The sequence below is a fragment of the Acinonyx jubatus genome, chromosome C1, assembly GCF_027475565.1.
Source record: "Acinonyx jubatus isolate Ajub_Pintada_27869175 chromosome C1, VMU_Ajub_asm_v1.0, whole genome shotgun sequence".
In the NCBI taxonomy this organism is placed as follows: Eukaryota; Metazoa; Chordata; class Mammalia; order Carnivora; family Felidae; genus Acinonyx; species Acinonyx jubatus.
Window position 1 is genome coordinate 98,924,632 of NC_069381.1, and position 24,659 is coordinate 98,949,290.

The following is a 24,659-nucleotide window of genomic DNA, read 5'->3' on the forward strand; positions in this document are numbered from 1 at the left end:
TATTATATTAGTTTCAGGTATACCGCATAGTGGTTCTGTGTTTTTATACATTATGAAATCATCACCTTGATAGGTCTAGTTACTGTCTCTGTACAAAGTTATTACTATATTACTGACTGTATTCCCCTATGCTATACATCATATTTCCACGACTTGTTTATTTTATAACTGGAAGTTTGTAAATCTTAATCCCCTTCACATGTTTCTCCCATTGCCCCTCCCCCCCCCCGCCCTTTCTGGCAACCACTAGTTCTGTGTATCTGTGAGTCACTTTTTCTTTCATTTTGTTTGTTTTTTTTAGATTCCACATATAAGTGAAATTATACAGTATTTGTTTTTCTCTGTATGACTTCTTTCACTTTGCGTAATATGCTCCAAGTCTGTCTATGTTGTTACAGACGGCAAGATCTTATTCTTTTTTGTGGCCAAGTAATAGTCCATTATATATGCACTACATCTTCTTTATTTATTCTTCTATGGATAAACACTGAGGTTGCTTCCATATCTTGGCTATTGTAAATAATGCTACAATGAACTTAGAGGTATGTACATCTTTTTGAATTAATGTTTTTGTTTTCTTTGGATAAATACCTAAAGAGGGATTGCTGGATTACATGGTAATTCTATTCTTAATTTTTTGAGAAACCTCCATACTGTTTTCTGTAGTGGCTGCAGCAATGTACATCCCTACCAACAAAGCACAAGGGGGTCCCTTTTCTCCACATCCTTATCAGCACTTGTTATTTCTTGACTTTTTGATAATAGCCATTCTGACAGATGCAAGGTAGTATCTCATTACGGTTTTGGTTTGCATTTCCTTGATAATTAGTTATGTTGAGCATCTTTTCATGTACCTGTTGGCCATCTTTATGTCTTCTCTAGAAAAATGTCTCTTCAGATACTCTGCACATTTTTTAATTGGGTTATTTGTTTTGTTTTTTTGTTATTGAGTTGTATGAGTTCTTTATGTATTTTGGATATCAACCCCTCACCAGGTATATCGATAGCAGATATTTTCTTCCCACTCAGTAGGTTGCCTTTTCATTTTGTTGATGGTTTCCTTCACTGTGCACAAATATTTTTTAAAACTCTTTTTGATGTTTTATTTGTTTTTGAGAGGGAGAGGGAGAGAGTGGGAGCAGAGGAGGGGCAGAGAGAGACAGACAGAATCTGAAGCAGGCTCCAGGCTCTGAGCTGTCAGCACAGAGCCCAACACGGGACTTGAACCCATGAACTGCAAGATCATGATGTGAGCTAAAGTCGGACACTTAACTGACTGAGCCACCTGGGCACCCCACAAATATTTTTTTAAATTTATTTATTTATTTTGAGAGAGGTGGAGAGAGCAGGTGTGGGGAAGGGGCAGAGAGAGAGGGAGAGATGGAATCTCAAGCAGACTCCATGTTGTCAGTGCAGAGCCCAACACGGGGCTCAAACTCATGAATTGTGAGATCATGACCTCAGTCAAAATCAAGAGTTGGCTGCTTAACCAGCTGAGCCACCCAGGCATCCCTGTGCACAAACATTTTTAAATAAAAAAGAGGATGTCATTTTCCACATCAAAATCTTAGAATACTGAAAAAAAATAACTCACTGTCTGAGAATTGCCAGCCTTTAAAATGACGAACAGTATAGCATTCACAGCATCTTAATTATTAAAAATACAACTTTTTCTCTTAAATAGTACTGTGAAAATTGAGTAATGACATGAAAAAGAATGAAATTGGGCCCTTACTTTATATATAAAACTTAGCTCAAAATGCATCAAAGACCCTAAAAATAAGAAATAAATTATAAAACTCTTAGGAAACAGGGACAAATCTTCATGACCTTGGATTTGGCAGTGGTTTCATCAGAAGCAGAAGCAACAAAAGAAAAAGTAGTAGATAAATTGGATTTTATTAAAAGTAAAAACTTGTGCATCAAAGGACTATCATGACAGTGGAAGACAACCCACAGAATGTGAGAAAATATTTGCAAATCACATATCTGATAAGAGTTTAATATCCAGAATATATGAAGAACTTCTACAACTCAGCAACGAAAAGATGGTTAAAAAATGGGCAAAGAACTTGAATAGACATTTCTCCAAAGAAGATCTGCAAGTGGAAAATAAACCTGTGAAAAAGATGCTCGTTATCGTTAGTCATTAGGGAAAGGCAAGTCAAAAAAGCACTATGAGATTCCACTTCATACCTACTATGATGGCTGTCATCAAAAAGACAGAAAATATGTGTAAGCAAAGGTGGGGAGAAATTGGAATCCTTATACATCGCTGCTGGGAACGTACACCGTGAAAAACAATTTGGTAGTTCCTCAAAAAGTTAACTACAGAAAACCCACTGTGATCCAGCAATTTAACTCCTGAGTATATACCCCGAAGTTTGAAAGTAAGGACTGAGATACTTGTATGCTAACGTTCACACAACCGTTATTCACAGTAGCCAAAGTAGAAACACCCAAAGTGTCCAACAGATGAATGAACGAACACATTGTGGCACATGCACACAATGGAGCATCGTTTGGCTGTGACAGGAATGAAGAGCTGCCACACGCTGCCACACAGATGAGCCTGGAAGGCATTGTGATAAATGAAAAAGCCCAGTCACAAGAAGGACAAGTCCTGTATGATTGCACTTTACCAAATAGTCTAAAGCAGTCAAGTTCATAGTCAGAAAGTGGATTAGTGGTTGAAACTTGGGTGAAAGGGGAGGTGGGAATTATTACTCCACAGGTACAGAGTTTCTCTTTGGGATGATGAAAAAGTTTTGGAAATAGAGCTGTACAACATTGTGAATGTAATTAATGCTCCTGAATGGTACACTTAAAGCATGATTAAAGTGGCAACTTTCATGTTACATATATTTTGTCACAATTAAAAAATGGCAATAAAATATTTCATTCTTCCTTTTCTTCTCACAATAAATTCAAATTACTTCTTCAGAATATATTCACACATAGCAGTTATTAATTTTGAGAATGTTACAGAAAGAACAATTCACTGGTTATTTTAGCAAGGGGACTTCAAAATCCTAGGGAAACTATCCTAATATCCTTTTAGCAGCTGTGGTCTTCACTAAATTGTCCAATTTGTTCCTTTTAATGTTTTTGTATATTTTATATCAGCTTCAGAAAAGTGTATCAAATCCATTATTGTCTTTGAGCACTATACATCTGTCACATCTATAAATAGTCTGCAAAACAAACAGTGAATCGAACTGAAATTTAACAATCCAGCTTTGGCTGACTGTATTGTAATTAGAGTAATGGTGGTGTCTGCGACATGCACATAGCAATCACAGAGAATAATTACTGGTAATTACCTTCAGGAAAAGTACTTGGCAACAGATATAAAAGAACATAGTAAGGAACCTAGATTTAAAAGCACATTATTAGTATTTTTTTCTCTTTTCTTCTCTTTGTTTTCTCACTGGCTTTCCAAGCACAGCGCTTAGCCTATGCCATATAATGACTAAAGGGAAGAAAATATAGGAAATTGTTCATTACGGATTCAGTATGTTTTATACTACTAAATTAAAAATCATGGAAAAAACAAGTATGGGTGTGAGTTAGAAGACTAACCCTGGCTTTCCTGCTTAATAATTTACTGTAATAATTTAGATGACTTATTTAACTTCTCCATGCTTTTTGTTTCTTCATCTGTTCTCATTATCCTTTTCTAATAGGATGATCATGTAGGTCATATTTTTGAGGTACTGTGTTTGAAAATGCCTCATAATCCATGACATGATACAAATATCAGCTTTTATTCTAGAATTTCCTATAAGAAAACTTCAAAAAATACCTTCCGTTAGAAACCTGCCATTAACTTAATAACATGCTGAGGCAGATCGTACGAATCATTGATATTTAGTAGTGCTTTATGATGTGTTATCAATGTCTGCATCTCCAAAGGACCTGAGAGTGACATGGTTCATCAGATTTGACACCTGGGAAGACATGATTCAGTGGCTTAAGCAAGGTCAGACTACTGGGTGATAAATTCTGAGGTTACCATGGATCTCAGGCTTCAGCTGTTTATTCATTTATTAAGCATATAATCTTCAACTAGAGCAACAGCCTAGAAGAGCTGGAGAGAACCTCTTTGTTGTCCTAGAGCCTTGGTAACTTAGAACTAAATCTGTAAACCCTGGCAGTAATTCACAGACCTAAACAACATCTCTCCTAAATCATGATACCAAAGACTTTTGCCTTTCTCTGCTAATTACCCTGTTATTTTACCTCCTTTAATTCCTGTATGTCTCCGTTATCTTGTTTTTCTTTCCTGCTCATTTGTTAATCCTTTCTGTAGATGACACCATGCCTAGAAATATTTGTGGGTGGCTAGGACAAAATAGAAAATGCCCAATGTGTTACTTGAATGACTCTTGTGTAAGTGTCATGCCCCAACGTACCATTTGTGTTCTTTAATCACTCCCTGCAAACTCCCATGGCTCAAATCTGTTTCATATATTGATAACTCCCAAGTGTATATCCCCAGTCTCTCGGGATTTCCACATACCTGATTGTCTGTTTGTCACATCTATTTGGATATCCAGCTAATGCCTCAAATTCCACATGCCCCAAATTCAAACTCCTTCTACTTTAAATCATTTCCTCCTTCAGTATTATCCATTTCAGTGAAGAGCACCATTGTTCACCCATTTGCCCAGCCAGAAATCTAGACATCATCCATGATTTCTCTTTTTTCACTTTTTTTTTTTCAGTAAACATCTGATAGGTTTCAAACTCAAAGAGTATAGTATCTTCAAGAAAGATTATTCAGTTTTAAGATGTTAATAAACATTTAAATTCAGTTGAAGGGTAGATGTTATAGATAAAACCAGCCAAGAGGGGGAGGATTCCTGAGAAGGAAGCAGAAGTAGTTAGGGTCCAGAGCTAGATGGAGTATGTAGAGAAGGGGTATTTCTTCCTCTTTAATAAGCAAAGCGAACAGATAAAATGATAGTTGGGGGTGCAACAAGTTGAAAGATACGTTTTTAGGGTTTCCTCTCTCCCCCATCAGTGGTCTATATTTTTCTGTGAATTAGGAAGCAGGGTTGTATGCTGAGAGTAGGCAGAAGGTAGAGCTGTAGGGGACTTTTGAAGAAGAGATTTCAAATACCTGCTTTAAGGACTGGGAAAGAACAGTAATCAAGAAGTCACGCTAAAGTTGACAAGCAATGTTGGGCTTCTCATTCATGGTGAAAGTTGCGAATTTGGGGATAATAGTAGAGCAGACTGACAACTGGGCTGCTGTTTTACCTGGTTGGGTGCCACAAAACAATGCAGCAAGGATCCTGAATATTTGTGGACAAGAGGATTGGTGACCTGTTGCTTCTTTTCGTATCCAGCCTAGACTGCATAGGATCCAAACCAATGGGGGAGTATTCGAGTACTTTACCTTCTATTTTATCTGTGCTTCAAATCCCAAAACTTGTATCAACCCAGCCATCTACCTTTCCCATTTGTAGACTCAGCTGAGCATTGCTGATGAAAATCATCTGTAGTTATGTTGAAGTTGCTATAAATTTATAATTTCCAATTCCACCTGGATCTTTTGTACCTCTGACAGTTCTTTGATCAGTTTACTTCTCTTGCTTACTCTTCCAAATCTTCTATACAAACCTCCTATCCATCCCCAACTCACTTTTGACCATTTCTTTATTTTCAGTTTCCTGAGCAATTTTATTTAGGTATATCTTGATTAAAAAATTTTATGGTGTATTTATAGAGGTTTAAAAAAATTTTTTTTTGAATTCCAGTGTGATTCTCAGTATTTTTTAAATGGAGTTAAGTTTGTTGCATTACTGATAGGACTAATTTCAGGTATCTTTTTTGTTTTGTTTACTTGCTTTTTTAATAACAGCTTTATTAAGGTAGAGTCAGGGAGCCTGGGTGGCTCAGTAAGTTAAGCGTCCCGATTCGATTTCAGCTCAGGTCATGATCTCACAGTTTGTGAGATCGAGCCCTGCGTTGGGTTCTGCACTGAGAGTGCAGAGCCTGCTTGTGATTCTCTCTCTCCGTCTCTGCCCCTCCCCTGCTTGCATGCCCGCTCTAAATAAACAAACAGGTGTCACTGACATATAATAAACGGTACATGTTTAAAGTGTACAGTTTGGTAAGTTTTTAAATGAGTATATACCTATGGAATCATCACTGCAATCAAAATAATGAACCTATCTATCACCTCTAAAGGTTTCCTCATCCCCCTTTATGATTCTTCTTTCACTCCCCTTCTCACTTCTTCCTTAAGCAACTGCTGATCTGCTTTCTTTCGTCATAGATACATTTGCATTTGTAGAGCTTTGTATAAATGGAATCCTTTGTATGCTTTATTTTTGTCTGGCTTCTTTCACAGAGCATGATTATTTTGAGATTTGCCCATGCCGTGTTTATCAGTAGTTCTGAGTAGAGTTCTACTTTCTAGAATACCGTGATTTGTTTCTCCGTTCACCTGTTGATGATCATTTGGGCTGTTTCCACTTTGGGGTTATCACAGACAAAGTGCTATGAGCATTGACATACAAGCCTTCATGTTGATGTACGTTGTCATTTTTGTTGAGTGAAGACCTGGGAGTGAATGTTTGTATCATAATGGTAGGTGTGTATGCTTAACTTAGTAAAAATTGTCCAACTCTTATCTGAAGTGGATGTACCATATTCCATTCCCATGAGCAGCGTTCCTCCACACGTGCACCAGCACTTGACATGGTCAGCCTTTTCCTTTTAGCCACTGTAATAGGTGATTAACACTTCCCAAATCACCAGTGAGCTGTCTTTTTCATGAGCTACTTCCCATCCATTTATCTTCTTTGGTGAATTATCTGATCAGACCCCTCTCCGGTTGCCCATTTTGTAAATGGATGTTTTCTCTCAGTCTTTGACTTGTCTTTTCATTCTTTAACATTGTTAAAGAAAAAAGATTCCAATTATGAAGTCCCATTTTATCAGTCTTTTTTAATGAATTATTCTTTTGTGTCATATCTAAGAAATCTTTGTCTAACTCAAGGCCACAAGATTTCCTCCTGTGTTTTCTTCTAAAAGTTGCAGAGCTTTAGGTTTTATATTTTGGTCTGTGATCTGCTTTCAGTTGATTTTTATATAGGTATCAAAGTTCTTTTTTTTTTTTCTTTCGTTCTTTTTTTTTTTCTCTTTTGCATGTGGGTGTCTGATTATTCCATACACCCATTTGTTGAAAAGACTGTCTTTTCTCCACTGCATTGGCTTTGGCTTTGCACCTTTGTCAGAAATCAGTTGTACATATAGGTATAAGTTTTTGGATTCTTTTCTGTTCTGATGGCCTATTTATGTATTATTATGCCAATGCCATGCTGTTTTGATTACTCTAGCTTTATTACAGGTATTGAAATCAAGTAGGATTAGCCCTCTGAGTTTTTTCTTTCTCCAAACTGTCTTGGTTATCTAAGTCCTTTACATTTCCATATTAATTTTAGCATCACTTTGTCAGTATTTATAGAAAACCCTGCTGGTATTTTGATTGGGAAATCATTTGGGGGAAATTGACATCTTAACACTGTTTGACAGTTGACATCTTCCGGCCTGTGCACAGGTTGTATCAGTCTCAACGTTTATTTAGGTATTCTTCACCACTTCTCTCAAATATTCTGTCACTTTCTGTGCACAGGTCTTTCATGTGTTTCACCAGATTTACCTGTAGATGTTTCATATTGTTCATATTGTTCATATTGTTTCATATTGTTCATATTGTTAAAAATGATACTTTAAATTCCAGTTTCTTATATTTTGTTGCTAAAATATGGAAATAAAATTGATTTAGTATGTTCATCTTGTGTCTGCAAGTTGCTAACCTCAATTTTTAGTTCTAGTAGCTTTTTTGTAGATTCCATTGAATTTTCTTCATAGATGACCTTATTATCTCTACGTAAAGATAGCTTACATCTTTGTTTCCAATATGAATGCCATTTATTTAAATTTAATTCATTTCTTTTTTGGCCTTTGCACCTGCTAGAGCCCGTAGGGAAGTGTTGAAGAAAAGTGATGAAAGGGAGCGGCCTTGTTTGATTTCTAATCTTAGGGAGAAAGCATTCAGTCTTTAACGGTAGGGTTTGGTTTTTTTTGTAGATGCCCTTTGTGATATTGAGGGAGTTCCTTTTTCCTGGTTTGCTTAAAATTTTTTTTATCAGGAATGTATTTTAAATATTTTGTGTGTGCATCTATTTTCTTCTTTGGTTTATTGAATAGAGTGAATCACATTGATTTATCTTATTTTTTTAATGTTTATTTTTGAGATAGAGACAGAGCATGAGCGGGGGGTGGGTAGAGAGAGGGAGATTCTCTCCCGGGTCTGAGCTGTCAGCACAGAGCCAGATGCAGGGCTTGAACCCATGAACCGCGAGATCATGGCCTGAGCCAAAGTCAGATGCTTAACTGACTGAGCCGCCCAGGCATCCCACATAATTGATTTTGAATGTTAAACCTTCTCTGCGTTTCTAGAATAAATCATACGTATTTATTCTAGATGTTCATGATGTATTAGCCTTTCAATATTTTCTTATAATTGATTTGTTAAATGAGAGATATTCCTCTGTAGGTTTCTTTTTTGTCTTTGTCTGGTTTTAGTACTATTACGATGCTGGCCTCAGAGTGAGTTGTGAAGTATTCCCTCCTCCTCAGTTTTATTGTTGTTTCCTTGAATGTTTGATAGAATTTACCAACATAGCTATCCGAGTCTGGAGTTTTTTGGGGAGAAGGTTTTTAAGTACAATTTCAATTTCTTTGACAGATGGAAGGTTGTTCATGTTATCTGTTTCTTCTTGAGTGAGTTTTGGTAATTTTGGTCTATCAGAATTTGTCCATTTCATCTAGTTTTAAAAATTTATTGGCATAAAGTTGTTCATAATACTCCCTTATCCTTTTAAAATCTGTAGGTTCTGTTTCACTGATTTTTACCCCAACCTTTATTATTTGTCTTTTTTTTTTAACCTACTTTGTGTTTAATTTCCTTTTCCTTTTCTAGATTCTAAGGTAGAAGCTGAAGTCATTGATATGAAACCTTTTTTTTTTCTAATAGGGTTTAATGCTGTTAATTTTCCTTTGTGTACTGCTTTAGTGGCATCCCACAAATGCTGATATGTTGTGTTTTCATTATCATGTGAGTTTACAGTTATTATCAAATTTGGAAAAATTTTGGCCATTATTTCTTCAAATAGTTTTTCTGTCGTGTCTCTCTTTCAGAGATTCTAATTATTTGTGTAGTGACCCACTTAGTTCACTGATACTTGTTTCTGTTTAAAAAAATTTTTTTTTGTTTCATGTTCAGTAATTTCTGTTGCAGTGCCTTCAAGTTCACTGATCTTTTTGTATGTATTATCTGATCCCTTCCACTGTATTTAATCCCTTCCACTGTATTTGTTTGTCTCTAACACAGTAGTTTTCATCTTTAGAAATTCATTTTGGATCTTTTTATATCTTCCTTGTCTCTCTACTTGCCTATTTGAATATAGGTAACACAGTTCTAATAACTTCTAATATTCTTCTCTGGTCACTGTACCATTTGTGTCAATTCTAGATAAAGTTTTGACTGGTTCCTTATTCTCATTGTGAGTTGTTTCTTTCCTGCTTCTTTGCATACCTGGTAATCTTGGATTAGGTGTCAGACATTGTCAGTTTTACCTTGCTTGAGTGCCAGATAGTTGCCTTTTCCTAGAAATCGTCTTGAGTTTTGTTCAGGGATACAGTTAAGTTACTTGGAAACTATTGGACCTTTTCCTGTGTTGATTTTATGATTTATTAGGGGAATCTGGTGCCTTGCACTCAGTGGTAGGGCTAATTATCCCCTCCTGTGTTCTCTGGTCTAATTCCCCATGAAGTATGAATTTTTCTAGTCTGGCTCAGGGGAGGAGGCATTATTACCAGTAGGATCTTTGTGAGCCCAAGACAGTCCTTTTGTGCTATTTTCTCCCAGTATCAGGTAGTTTCCTCACATATGTGTGCCACTCAGTACTCTGCTGGATACTCAAGGGAACCCTTTGCAGATATCTAGTTTCTCTTTCTGTGCAGGTCTCCTCTCTGGCACCTTGGTCTGGGAACCCTGGCTGCCTTGGACTTTCTGGACTGCGTTATTTTCTTCTCCCTGTGCTTCTGCCGGGAAACTTTCTTGAGGCAGTAATCTGGGGCAGTCATGGGACTCACCTTGTTTATTTTCTATATCTCACAGATCACCGTCCTTTGTTGCCTGATGCTCAGTATCTTGAAAACCATCATTTCATGTACATGTCCATTGGTTTTGGCTGTTTTAGGTTACAGAGTAAACTCAGTCACTGGTTACTCCATCTGGGTCCAAAACACAAGTCTTTCTAAGTCAGTTTCTGTTTATTTAGGGTTTTTTCTATTTATTATACATTCTTAAAATATCTTCCCTATGCTGCCTTAAGTCTTTAGTTTCATTGTCTTTTTCTTTACTGGTTTCAAAAACATATATATATTTTCATCTTTTCTAACAATTGCCCTTGAATTTTAACTTGCACCCTGATTATTTGTATTTTTCTAATGACATTTAGAATTAATCATTACTGTATCTTCCCTCTGAACAAGATGTGAAGCACATTTCTATTGTTCCATTGCCTAACCTCATCATGAACTTGTTGTTCAAGGTATTAATTTCTTTGTTCCCTGTTGCCCCTTGTATGTCTCATTCTGTTCTTCTAGGTCTTAAAAAAATTTTTTTTTAATGTTTATTAATTTTTGAGAGAGAGAAGGCACACAAGCTGGAGAGACGCAGAGAGAGAGGGGGAGACGCAGAGAGAGAGAGGGAGACACAGACTCTGAAGCAGGCTCTAGGCTCCAAGCTGTTAGCACAGAGCTTGACACAGGGCTCAAACTCACGAACTGTGAGATCGTGGCCTGAGCCAAAGTTGGACACCTAACTGGCTGAGCCACCCAGGTGCCCCTCTATTCTTCTAGTTTTCAAAAATTGCAGTTATTCCCAGAAGTATTCTGGTAGTTTTTAAAAAGTTGGTCACCATACGCTTTACCTCCCTTCACCCAGGTGACCTTGCTTCCTAAATCAAAGTGAAAGTAAAGATCCTTATGTAGGAGATCTCTACCTCTCAGCTCATTTAGTCACTGGGCTTTTCTCTGTTTTTCTAGCCTCAGACAATCCTGGGTAGGATTTTCCTTTGACCTGTGTTTTGTATTATGTCTTCTTTCAACTCTTGGACTCTTTTCTTTCTTGGTGTTCCCATTTTAATTTTGCCATGTGTTACACTCCTGGTTCCTTTCTCAGTTGCCGGGAAGTCCTTGTCTCTATTTCCTTGATTCTTCATTATCATAGCCCCTTCTAGCAGACACTCCACCTCTCTTCTTCCTATCATGACGTAGCCTTTTGAAGAAATGTTCATATTCGTTGGTTTTTCTTGTTGGCCTTCTGTTCACTTCTTAATACGTTGCATTCTGGGCTCTGCTTTCTATCACTCCACTAAAAGTAATTTCTTATGTGGGCCAGTAGACTGGTCCAGAAAGGACAGTGTGTGAGTTGGCTATTTCTGTATAACAAACCACTCTAAATTTAGTGGCTTAAAACTTTCTTATTTCTTCAAAATCTACAGGTTGGCTGAGAGGCCAGTCTTGTCTGGACTTACTCAATGTGTCTCAGCGAGCAGTCAGGTTGGCTGAAGACTGGCTGATCTAGCACGGCCCCGCCTGGGGAGACACAGCCCTGCTCCCTAGGGTTTCTCACCATCTATCAGGGGCTATACCATGCATCTTTCCCTGACAGTAGCAAGGTCCCATAAAAAGAAGTGGAGCATGTAAGGCCTGTTGAGGGTTGGACTTGAAACCAGCGTGATGTTACTTTTTACCACATTCACACAAGGCCAGTGTGCTTTAAAGGGATGGGAATTTGTTTCATATTCTTCTTCACCTAGCTTCTTAAATGTTGATATTTCCAGGAATTCTTCTTATCCTTTCCATTTGTGCCTCACAGACCTCCTCTCTTTTTACAGGATGAACTGTGTCCTATGTATCAGTGAAATCTGAATCAGCAATAGGCAAACTGCGTCAGGCTACCCTCTGGCCTGCATTTGTTCGGCCTACAAATTAAAAATAGGTTTCTTTTTTCGATGTTTTTTAAGGGTTTAAACAGTCATCATCATCGTCAACAACAACAACAAAACAGAGGAGCACGCAGCAGAGGCTGTATATTATCCGGCCCTTTACGGAAAAAATTGTCCCTCCACCCCCCTCCTGATAGAAGTCAGTATTTCATTACTGATTTTTCTTGGGCTTTAAACTTAAAACCTCCCATGTACAGGATATTTGTTTCCTGATTGTTTGGGGGTATCTTAAACTCACTAGGTACAAAATTGAGCTTATTATCTCTACTTTAAAACTTATTCCTCATTGTGATTCCTTATTTCACCCACACTTTACATAGCCTGGCCTGTGCCAGAAACTTGACAGTGTGGCCAGATTCCTGTCCTGTTGTTTTTACCTTCTTAGTAACTCTAAAATCGGTTCCTTGATTTCTTCTTCCCTTTAGTTAATTTGGGCCTTCTGTTCTCTCCCTTATTTCTGCCTTGTGTGATCTAGTCATCTTCTCTGACTTGTAAATTTTATTTGATGTACTGGGACTGAAAAGTGGCTGTTAACTTGTAGAGTACCATTTTGCTTCGGCTCTGTGCAGGAGGCTAAAGCCAGAATGTAGGGGAATAAGGAGCAAGCAGCAGCCTTAAGTTCAAACTCTTTTAAGAGAGGAGAGGACTAGGAATTTACCCAAGAGATACAGGAGTACTGATGCATAGGGGCACTTGTACCCCAATGTTTATAGCAGCACTCTCAACAATAGCCAAATTATGGAAAGAGCCTAAATGTCCATCAACTGATGAATGGATAAAAAAATTGTGGTTTATATACACAATGGAGTACTACGTGGCAATGAGAAAGAATGAAATATGGCCCTTTGTAGCAACATGGATGGAAGTGGAGAGTGTGATGCTAAGTGAAATAAGCCATACAGAGAAAGACAGATACCATATGGTTTCACTCTTATGTGGATCCTGAGAAACTTAACAGAAACCCATGGGGGAGGGGAAGGAAAAAAAGAGGTTAGAGTGGAAGAGAGCCAAAGCATAAGAGACTCTTAAAAACTGAGAACAAACTGAGGGTTGATGGGGGGTGGGAGGGAGGGGAGGGTGGGTGATGGGTATTGAGGAGGGCACCTTTTGGGATGAGCACTGGGTGTTGTATGGAAACCAATTTGACAATAAACTTCATATATTGGAAAAAAAAGAATAAAATTAATTAATTAATTAATTAATTAAAAATTTTTAAAAAAGAGAGAGGAGAGGAATGGAGTTTGGGCATTTGGGTATTTTTACAAAATACATTCTTACTACAGTCCCCTGAGTAGTTTGAAATATTGTATCTGGACAGTGAGCTGTGAGAAAATTAAAAAGCTCTCAGTGCAAAGATGTGTTTACAGAAGGTTAAAAACTCCAAAAAGAAAATCTTAATACAAAGGGTTTTTTTTTTGCATATTTCTGATAATCCATAGGAATGAGGTGTTTTAAGTTTTTTAAACTTATATTTTCAGTGGATTTTCCATGTAAGATATTGAATATACTACAATTATAGACATCATCATGTTGGGGGAAATTAGGAAGGTGTTTAAAACTGTATACCTGCAAATTTTAGTAAAACTTGCAAGAATGAGTGCTTCAAGTAGTTAATGCATTCATTCTGTAAACCTTTTTTTGTTGAATTTGTAAGTATTAGGTGTTACGCTAGGTATTACTGTTTCTCCCATAATTATTTGTTTCCTTAAACTGAAAACAAGTGAGAGACTGAAGATGGAATCATTTTTTTTAATGAAAAAATACCTTAAAATAAAAAAGAAAAAATACCTTAAAGACAAGTTATTATAATTGTGAAAATCTTTTAATACTTGAAAATGGAAAGTCAGCCATTTGTTTAATAATTACTCATTGAGTACTCCGTAAGTAAGAATCGTGTGAGGTGCTATAGGATATATAAAGAAACTCAAGCCAACGAGTGTCTGTTGTCAAGTTGCTCACAGTTTAGCAGAGAGTCTAATTTCCTTTAAGGCATTTCAGATTCATTAGCTATTTTTTTTTCATTTTTCTTTTTTTTAACTTTTTTTTCTCATCTGTTTTCAAATAGGTGTGTTAAAATCTTATATATTTGCCAACTTCTCAGTGCAAATTGATCAGTTTGGGCTTTATATATTAATTTCTTTCTCTTAGTATACTTTTTTTAAAAATTTTTTTAGTGTTTATTTTTGAGAGAGAGAGAGAGAGAGAGAGAGAGAGAGAGAGCACGAGCAGGGGAGGAGCAGAGAGAGAGGGAAAATAGAACCCCAGGCAGGCTCCAGGCTCCTAGCTGTCAGCACAGAGCCGGACACGGGGCTCAAACTCCTGAACTGTGGATAATGACCTGAGCTGAAGTTGGAGGCTTAACCACCTGAGCTACCCAGGTGCCCCTCTCTTAGTATACTTTTAAAATATACTTATTTTATAATTGCTTTCAGAAGATAGCTGCATTATTTGCTTTTTCGTGGTATGGTAAATTCTATTAACATAGTTGAATTCTTTCATAACTCATTTTCCTTATGTGCATTGGAGTTTTTTTATTTGTTTGTTTTTGAGGAGGCGGGGGCACAAGTGAGCAAGGGGCAGAGAGAGGGGGAGAATCCCAGGAGGGGCAGGGAGAGAGAGAAAGAGAAGCAGGGCTCACCGAATGCAGGACTCGAATTCATGAACCATGAGATCATGACCGGAGCTGAAGTCAGATGCTTAACGACTGAGCCCCCAGGCACACTGCGTTGGAGTTTCATTTGCAAGCTCAGTTTGAGTGAGAGCTTCATGAAGTGTATGTTTTTCTTTCCACTTTCATTACTTCTCCATTCCTGGAAGTTTTATTAATGCCTCCACTGGCTCATCGGTCTAGAACTTACTCTTTTTCATGCTGGAATCTCAGCTCTCCCAAGGGTATCATACATCTGCTTTCCCCAATATATAGCAATTTATCCCAGTCTCAATCATACAGCTGTTTCTGCTTCCTTCTGCTAGTCTAGGAGTCCCCACCATGAGTGAGTGCTTTGAAGCCCATTATGTTGGAGGAGGGAAACTTCTAGATGTCTTTATTTACTTCACTTTCAAGAAATAGAAACTTCTGCTTTTAACACAATGAGTTTCTTTGTATTTCTTATGTATTACAGTTTGTATTTTGTTTTCAAGTGTGGAAATGCCTTTTAATATTATTTCATCCTTTGTTGTTGCTGTGTGTTTCAGGGAAGGGGCAGGATTTTGCATGAAGTTAAGAGATTATCTTGACAATAGTCATTATAAAACTATGACAAGTTTTAAAAAATTATTCCATAAACCACCTAAAATCATCTTGAATTACGTGGTTGCAAGCTTACAAGTTGCACACAGTCTAGAAATACTGGAGTAAACTAAGATTCTCTAAGTTCCCACCTGCTTTGATTTTTATTCATGATAGGACAACAGTGGGAGCAGATTAGGAGACAGGGGAATGAGAAATCCAACATATACAGCATTAACAAATTATCCAGAAAGAATTCAACTTGAGAAAGCTTTGTTAGGACTTCTGCCCCATGGTGGAAGATTGAACTATAACTTCTCCACTGTGGCCAGCCGTCCTCATTGAGACCACAATGAAATGAAAGTATAGAAAAATGTAGAAAACAATAAACCCAAGATGGTAGGGAAATTTGGTGATAAACGGGAGATCATAATGGACAAGATATTTCAACAAATTAGCATAATGCATTCTGGCTGGGACTGTGTGAGTAGAAGCGAGAAAGGCATACCTAGAATATACTACAAGAACACTACAAAAACCGTAACTGATCTAGTTCCAGAGAGGTTCAGAGTTCATAAACTGTAAGTACATGTCATTGAATAATGAGTAAAAAGTAGAGCTAAAATCTAGGTATAAGATTGTTAAAGGGAACATGGGCTCCACTTAAAATTCTTATGCACCAGCTCATTCTGACATTTACTAGTAGGCATAACTACATAGCACTTCTTATTTTATTTTTAATTTTTTAATGCTTATTTATTTTCGAGAGAGAAAGAGAGAGAACAGGAGTGGGGGAGGGGCAGAGAGGAGACACAGAATCTGAAGCAGGCTCCAGGCTCTGAGCTGTCAGCACAGAGCCCGACACAGGGCTCAAACTCACAGACCATGAGATCATGACCTGAGCCAAAGTTGGACGCCCAACTGACTGAGCCACCCAGATGCCTTGAGCACTTATTTTTTAAAAATTTAATGATTTCATTGAGAAGAAAGGTGAAAATTTTCCATATGGATGTTAATAAGCCAGAATAAAGCCTCCCTTTATTCTGAAATTCGAGCAGATCCAGTTTCACAGCAAGTGCCATTTTCCTGACTCTAAAGCAAAGCCTCACACATAGCCCACCTTTCCTCAACTTAGCCTACACAGAAAGCATCCAGTCAGAATTCCCACTCAAGAGAGAGACCTTGTGACCAATAAGTCTGCTCAGTGAGAGAGTACCTACTGTTTGGTAGAGAAAAGCCCACACTAGCTACTGAGAACTTCATTCTTAAGTACAGATAAATAAATTATGGTTGATTGGTGCAGTGGGATATCAAACAGCAGTGTATACATGTAGCCACATGGTTGAGTCTTAAGCATTGAGATCTGGAAGACTGATGCAAGAGAATATATGATACCTTTGTTAAACATACCAGTAGACAAAACTAAATAGTAGCAGATGAGAGAGGGTAGTAGATGATAGCCATGTAAAATAAGTGACTACCCCAAAAGTCAAGATAGTGGTTCACCTTTCAGGATGTGGGAATTGTAATTGAGAAAGGATATGTGAAAGGCTTTTGGAGTACTGACATTCTTCTGAGTAGAAATTATACAGATGTTCTCTATAATGAGCATAACATTTATGTTTTATATGCTTTTCTGTGCACATGTTAAATTTCGCAGAAAAAAAATCATTAAAGTCAAACAGGGATCCTAGAGGAAACTGAAGTAATTCTATAAATAAACAGATCTGTTTATTTTGGAGAACTCTAAGAAGATGATGTGTTCATAAAATAAGAACAGGGTACATTGAAAAAGAAAGAATTAGAGGACAGAAAGGAGGTAAAAGGTATAATTGCTTACATTAAAAACCTCAGTGAAAGGACTAAAAGAAAAAATTGATTTTTTTTTAAAAATCCCAGAATATAGAAACAGAGAGACTAATTTGAGAGAGAAGGGTAATATAAAATCAATCCAAGGGGTCCAATTTCCAACTAATGAGAGTTTCAGAAGAGAGAAACCAGCAAAACTGAAGAAAATAAACAATAGGAGAGAATTTTCTCAGAGCTGAAAGATACTAATCTTTAGCACAATGAATGTAGGAAAAAAATTAACCAGTATCAAAATGAAGATGTAAAGCTTGGAAAAATGAGTTGAGTGTGAGGAAGGGGGCATTGAGAGAGAACACCTTGAGCCTGTAAAACAGCATCGCCAATGTTTCTCACTCATGATACTTGTGTTACAGGACACTGGAACAGTACCTTTGAGAACCTCTGAGGGAAAATGATTTCCAACCTTGAATTTGATATCTTTATAAAATAAAATTAAGAAGCTCATAATAAAGCTACAATCCACATAGTCTTTCTTGGGAAATCATAGAAGAATATGATTCAGTACAACAGGCGTGAACTAAGACATAGTATTGAGGAAATAATGGGTTTAACTTAGGAAAGCAGGAAAAGAGAAGTCTGAAGGTGATAGCTTAGGAGGAAGGTCTCTAGGGTGATGAAATGCAGGAGTGACTCAGTGTAAGTGACATGACTGAGGGGATGGGAAAGAATAAAAATGGTGAGAGAAAAAGATAGGAGACGAAAGGAAGGCAACTAGAAAATCTGGGGGATGAAACCTAAAAGCTATATGAGAAAGTCATGGTTAAAATAAGAGGACAACTACAGTAAGGCATGTTTTTAAGCAGTTGATTGAAGTCTAAGACAAGACTGGGCAGCTGGTAAGATAGTAGTGGTATCATTTGCTGAGTGAGTCCAGATGTTTTGACATAGCCACAAAATTGAGGTAGCAGTGTTGATGGGGATATTTTGTCATACTTGTTTGGATATAGCTGCTTTAAAATAGTTGCTTGCCAAATATAAAATGACTCCATTCTTGTTCATTAGCAAATAATGTACCTAAAAGGCATCCCTAAATCTTTCTCTGTCCTATATGTTCATTAAATATGAGGGACATTCCCTGTCTACTTAGTTTCATATTGTTTTAATATTTTATATGTTATCTTTAATGATTTCCAGTAACCATAAAATATTTAAATCTTTTAGAATTAATTTAGCATCTAAGTATAATTTATCCTCTCAGCCCATCATCATATATTACCATCATTATAAAATTCTTAAATGTAAGCGTGATGAGTATTGAAAACTATTAGAAATTCAGTCGTGATTTTCTTGTGCAGTCCGAAGCTTAGAGTAAGGGATCGTTGTACCTGTCTTCTGTTCCCCTAAGTGTCTTCTCTGATACCCAAACACTTAATGCTGGAGACTGAGGAAGCCTATGTAAGGCAGACGGGTCCTTCTTCTAGACATTTAGATGGAAAACAAAGGAAATCATTAAGCTACCAAATCATTCTTGAGAGTATATGGCCGTTTTATGTGAACTTGACAAATCATTTAGTGATTGAGGTCAGAAAAATGGTTATCTTTGGAAGTTGGGTATTGATTGTGAGGGCCACATGAGGCAGATTTTTGGAATGCTGGAAATGCATTGTATTTTCATCCTGGTGGTGGATTTGTGGGTGTATACATACGTGAAATTCATCATGTGCACTAATGACTAGTGGGAAAAAAGTGAGAAAAGAGCATTTGAGATGCAGGCTACTGAAGGTACAAGCAAATTACTACAGTATTAGCAGACATGTTCTTGAAAGTGACTGGTGGCCTTCCCCCCATTTATTACTTTCTGTAACAAAAAATGATTTAATTACACAAGTTACATGTAGTCCAGTAATACATAAGTGTGCAAAATAAAAACTGAAGGACTACTTTCTGAGATGTAATTACTCTGCACAGTTGTCTTCTCATACCTTTTCTATGTGTACAGTAATATTCTTTGAAAATACAAATTTTAGCAGTATCAAACTATATTATTCTGAAACTTGTCCTTCCCTTACCTAACAGCATGTAATAGATATCCTTCAATATCTGGTACAGATTGCAGATTCATCTGATTCTGTTTAATGATTGCATGTTCTGTTACATATGTTTGTACTGTAATTTATGTAGCTACTTCTCTAGACTTTTGAAGTTATCTTATGTTTAATGAATATAGTGCTCTGATGAAGTGTTTGTTTTGTTTTTATATCTATACTTGTGTGTTTGTGCAAGTATTTGTTACAGGATAATTCCAGAAGTAGAAAGCCTACTTAAATTTTGAAAGCTACTATAAAACTTCCCTCCATTCCCAGCAACTTTGAACCATAACTTTAGCCACATTGGGCGCTAACAATTTTTAACATGTTTGCCAGGGTGCCTGGGTGGTTCAGTTGGTAAAGTGTCCAACTCTTGATCTCGGCTCAGGTCATGATCTCACTGTTTGTGAGATCGAGCCCTACTGTCAGCCCAGAACCTGCTTGGAATTCTCTCTCTCCCTCTCTCTCTGCCTCTTTGCCGCTCTCACTTGCTCTCAAAATAAATAAACTTAAAAAAAAAAAAAATACTTTGAAAAATGTTTGCCAATTAAATCAACAAAATGAAACCTCATTGTTTTAATTTGCTTTTCTCTGGTCACTGATGGAGTTGAACTTCCTTTTTTACGTTAATCATCAATTTGTGTTACTTTTTTTAAATTACTTGTGTGTGCTCGGTAGCAATTGTCCTTATTTAATTATCAGGCTTCTTTGTATAGGGCATTAACCCTTACTTCTGTTCTATGTGTTGCATATATCTGTTCCTATTCTATTTCTTGCCTTACAGATTCATTTATGGTAGCTTGTACCATATATTGCTATAAATCTTTTTCTTTGTGGCTCCTTTGTTTTGCCAAAGAAGATCATTCGCTAAAGAAGGGCAGACATTTTATTATATTTTTTTCTGGTGTACTTACAGTTTTCTGTTTTACTGTTAAGTCATTAATCCACCACAAATTTATATTTATGAGCTACAGATAAAAACATTAATATGCATTTTCCCCCAAGCAGAAAACCAGTTGTTCCACAAACCACCCAGGGGGTCTGTCCTTTCCCCGCGAAAGTAGAAAACCAGTGCTGGTACTCCATGAATGATTGACAGCTCGCAAAAGTGTGCTGTTTTTCTTTTCATGCAGGGAGGATATGTGTTTTTAAACAAAGCTCAAGAATGTAGGGCAGGGCTTGTCAAAAGTCAGGGATAAAAGAGTACGGTTGCCTTGGGAGTTATGATGTTGCCTTGGATAGGATTAAAAGTGCAGGGCATTATTACCAAGGAATTCTTGGACTTATTTTAATTTGCTGTCTATAGAATAGAAATCACCATTAACCACCCTATGGAAAAAATAGGCTCTTTTTGGTTAACATCAGATTTAGGTATATCTCATATTTAATCTTCTAGCTTGTATAGTTTAAGTCCTTATCATATGAAAGATAATTGTTTTCAGTTCTGGAAAAGCTTGGTTGTGTGACAATGTACAAACTACATGGCTGAAGAAAAAGACTCCTAAATATGTGAAATACCTCATCCAGCAGGAAGAGACTTCTGGAAAATTGGGTACCCACGTAGAGGAGAGTGATGAGAGTATACTTTTGCTCAACTAAATTTGAAGTAGGCTGGAAGTAAGGCTGTCAGTATAATTTTAAATGACTGACCAGTAATAGTCATTATAATTGAGAAAGATTATTGAATTGCCTTCTGTCTTCTCTTTCCTCCACCTTCACCCTTCTCTTTGCCTTTCGTTACAGATCATACGTCAGTTGGCGGGCTGGGAGACAGTTTTTATGAATACTTACTGAAAGCATGGTTGATGTCAGATAAAACAGACCATGAGGCAAGGAAAATGTATGATGATGCTATTGAGGTAATTCTTGTCACAACAGTTACCTGCTTAACATTCTGAATATGTGCTGTGTTTCATAGTGACCAGTGAACACCTTACATGCGTTTTATTATATGTCCTCCCTGTAGAGTTTTAGAATTTTAATATAAAAATCTTACATTGTTTTCGTTTTGGGGGGAATTTTATTACTTTTTTCTTCTTCTAAATATAATTTTATTGTTGGGGCGCCTGGGTGGCTCAGTCGGTTGAGCATCCGACTTCGGTTCAGGTCATGATCTCACAGTCTGTGGGTTCGAGCCCCGCTTTGGGCTCTGTGCTGTCAGTTCAGAGCCTGGAGCCTGCTTCAGACTCTGTGTCCCCACCCCCCCACCCCCTCCCCCGCTCAGGCTCTGTCTCTGTCTCTCAAAAATGAATGAATAAACATTAAACATTAATGAATAAACATTAAACAAATTTTTAAATATAACTTATTGTCAAGTTAACATACAGTGTATACAGTGTGCTCTTGGTTTCGGGAGTAGATTCCCATGATTCATTAAAGAAATTGTTGAAGAATTTAGTGTAACATATTTATGTATGGAAACTTAATTACATTTAGTTATTATCTACACAGACTGAAAAAGCTTCTGACGTCACATATACATTTCCATAAACATTTCTTCTTTCAAATGACATTGAACCTACACATGGAAAGCCTTATGGATAAATAGCAAGGGCAAAACACTTATCTAGTACTTTCCACATGCCAGGTGCTGTTGTAACCCCTTTTATGTATATGAAAGCAAATAATCTTTACTATCATTTTACACATGAGGACCTTACGGCACAAAGAGGTTGAATAATTGCTGACAGTCACATATCTAGTATGTGATGGAGCCTGGAACTGAACAGTCTGGCTCCAGGGCCTGTGCTTTTAACCACTTGACTTTCATATTTATGTAACCTTTTACCACAGTGTTGTGACAGCTTAAAATTGGAACAGGTTTCAGTCTTGGAAGCACTTGTATGCGATATTACCAAGCAAAAACTGTGAGATAGAGAAGTGTGTTAACCACTTAAGTTATTTGCTTTCTGATCCACTATAACCCCATAGCCCTTTAGTGATTTTAATCAGTTTTTAAAGTTACATATAAACATTTCTTTTAATTTGTTACTCATTTATTTTTAATGAAGTATTGTCGACACATTATGTGTCATTAATTTTCAGGTATAAAACAGTGATTTGACAAGTCGGTACATAATGCTATGCTCACCATTGACTTTTATCCCTTTTATGCTCACCATTGACTTTTATCGCTCCTTTTATCCCTGTGACTTACTCATTCCATGACTGGAAGCCTGTATCTGACTCTTCTTCACCCATTTTGCCCATCCTTCTCTCCCCTTATTCCTGATATTCTTGAGTTTTGTTTTTTCTCCTTTTTTTTTTGGATCAAAGCTGTTTGTGATTTTCAAAGAGACACATTTAGGCTTTGTTGATTGTATATATATTTCATATATATTAACACTATTCACAGTTACAGTTGTTTTGTTTTTAAAGTAAAGCAAAAATCTTATCCTTTTTATATCCTTACTTTTTAGGGAACTAATTTCCTGTAGTTGTTTAACTCAGAGGAGTGAAACTAATACTTGGCATATAGTGTTCTTTCCATTGTGGGCAGTCAATAAATGTTTCTTGAGGAGGCATTTATTGGTGCCTTACATGTAGAAAACGTGCTAGATGCCACAAGGCTCACAAAGATAAAAAACATTGTCCTTGCACTCAAAAAACTAACCTTTTCTTTTGTGCCTCAGTGTACTGTGGTTAAAAGAACAACAAAAACTTGTAAATCAAGCATTTATTGACTGTAAGCTACACTTAACAGGCCTTGTGAAGTATAGTATAGTTCTGAAACAAACCTCATCATTATAAAGAATACACAATAGATTTTTCCAAAGCTGTTATTGAACTTGTCAGAGAACAATCTACAAACATGTGGGTTAATTCTTTTATTCCTCTTTATTGTCAGGGAAGTATATTTTCTAATCAGATGTAATACTTTTTACCTTTTCACCAAGGAGAACTGAATTTATGAAGTTATACTTTTCCCTAGAAGTATCACTAAAGGTAGAAAATTAATTTATAGCCCCATTTAGCAAAGTCTGAGAACATAGTCCAAAGGAACAAAGCTCTTAGAAATCTCATTTTTTTAATGTTTATTTATTTTTGAGAGAGAGACCAGACAGGGAACGAGCAGGGGAGGGGCAGAGAGAGAGACACACACACAAAATCCGGAGCAGATTCCAGGCTCTGAGCTGTGAGCACAAAGCCCAACACGGGGCTTGAACCCACGAATCATGAGATCATGACCTGAGCTCAAGTCAGGCACCCAATCGACTGAACTACCTAGGTGCCCCCAAAATCCCATTTTTAAAGTTAAATGTGATTGTTGGACTCTATTTTATGTTACATTCAAGTTTAATACAAAATATTTTTCTTGCCATCCCTACATCTTGTGAGTAAAATTGACATTCCAGTAGGATGGACTGTGTTTGTCACTTGGTCTCTCATAGCCATGGCACAACACCCAAAATAAGTGCCTAAGTTGCCAAAGCAAGGGGCTACGGAGTTAAGTTTGAACCTTTAACTAGTTTTGTAAGCTTTATAACTTACAAGATGCCTCATCTACTAGTACCTTCTTAAAGTACTTTGACAAGAGGTATAGTTATATGGAAAAGGAGAAACCATTTTAACTGTCAAAATCGTATTTTTAGATTAATTTAGATATTCTTCGTCTTCAGTTTTATTGTATGAAATAGAAAATAAGTTGGTAGAGTCTTTTGGGTTAAACTTGTTATATAACTATATTAATTTATTTCTATTCATGATCTCAGTTGATTGTTATGAATTCCATTTAGCTCAAGAAGAAAAAAACCTATAATACAGGTGGTGTGTTGAAAGGTAGTCTTTAGGCCAGTCTTCCCTCTTCCACCTTGTCTTTGTCGTAGTAGTGATGGGGTATTTGTTCAAGATTATATGCAACTTGTTTACTCTCCAAAACTTACTTACTATAAATTAACTCTTCCGGCTTGGGAAAGTTACCAGTTTGTAGAATATCCTATTACCAAGGTTTTATGATAAGTAGAAGGATGTAGTAACACTAACACTTTGCTTCTAAAATTTTAACTATCTTCTCTTTCTCGTAGGCTATAGAGAAACATCTTATTAAGAAGTCCCGAGGAGGTCTCACCTTTATTGGAGAGTGGAAAAATGGGCACTTAGAAAAGAAGATGGGGCATTTGGCCTGTTTTGCTGGGGGAATGTTTGCACTAGGAGCAGATGGTTCCAGAATGGATAAAGCTGGTCATTATTTAGAGCTAGGGGCAGAAATTGCACGTACATGTCATGAGTCATATGACAGAACTGGTAAGAGTATTAATAACACTAACTACTTAGACTAAAATAACCTCTAAGTTAAAAATATGTCCAGAAATTAGGAGGAAAATATATGGGCAGTTTTCGCTTTAAAATAGGTTATTCTAACACAGTAAATCATTTTCTTAAGACCTTGAATTTTTAATTCTGGAAATGTATTCCTGAATCATTTTTTTCAATTCT

The 24,659-nt window shown here is 36.8% G+C and overlaps 1 protein-coding gene across 4 annotated transcripts in view; it reads left to right on the top strand.

Moving 5' to 3' along the window:
• MAN1A2 (mannosidase alpha class 1A member 2) overlaps nt 1-24,659 on the top strand; it is a 176,080-nt gene that overhangs the window by 113,553 nt on the left and 37,868 nt on the right. For all 4 annotated transcript variants that reach the window (XM_027058270.2, XM_015076677.3, XM_053214669.1 and 1 more), the window contains exons 9-10: nt 20,967-21,082; nt 24,248-24,467. In XM_027058270.2, the coding sequence (XP_026914071.1) occupies nt 20,967-21,082; nt 24,248-24,467 (336 nt within the window). The remainder of the gene's footprint in view (nt 1-20,966; nt 21,083-24,247; nt 24,468-24,659) is intronic.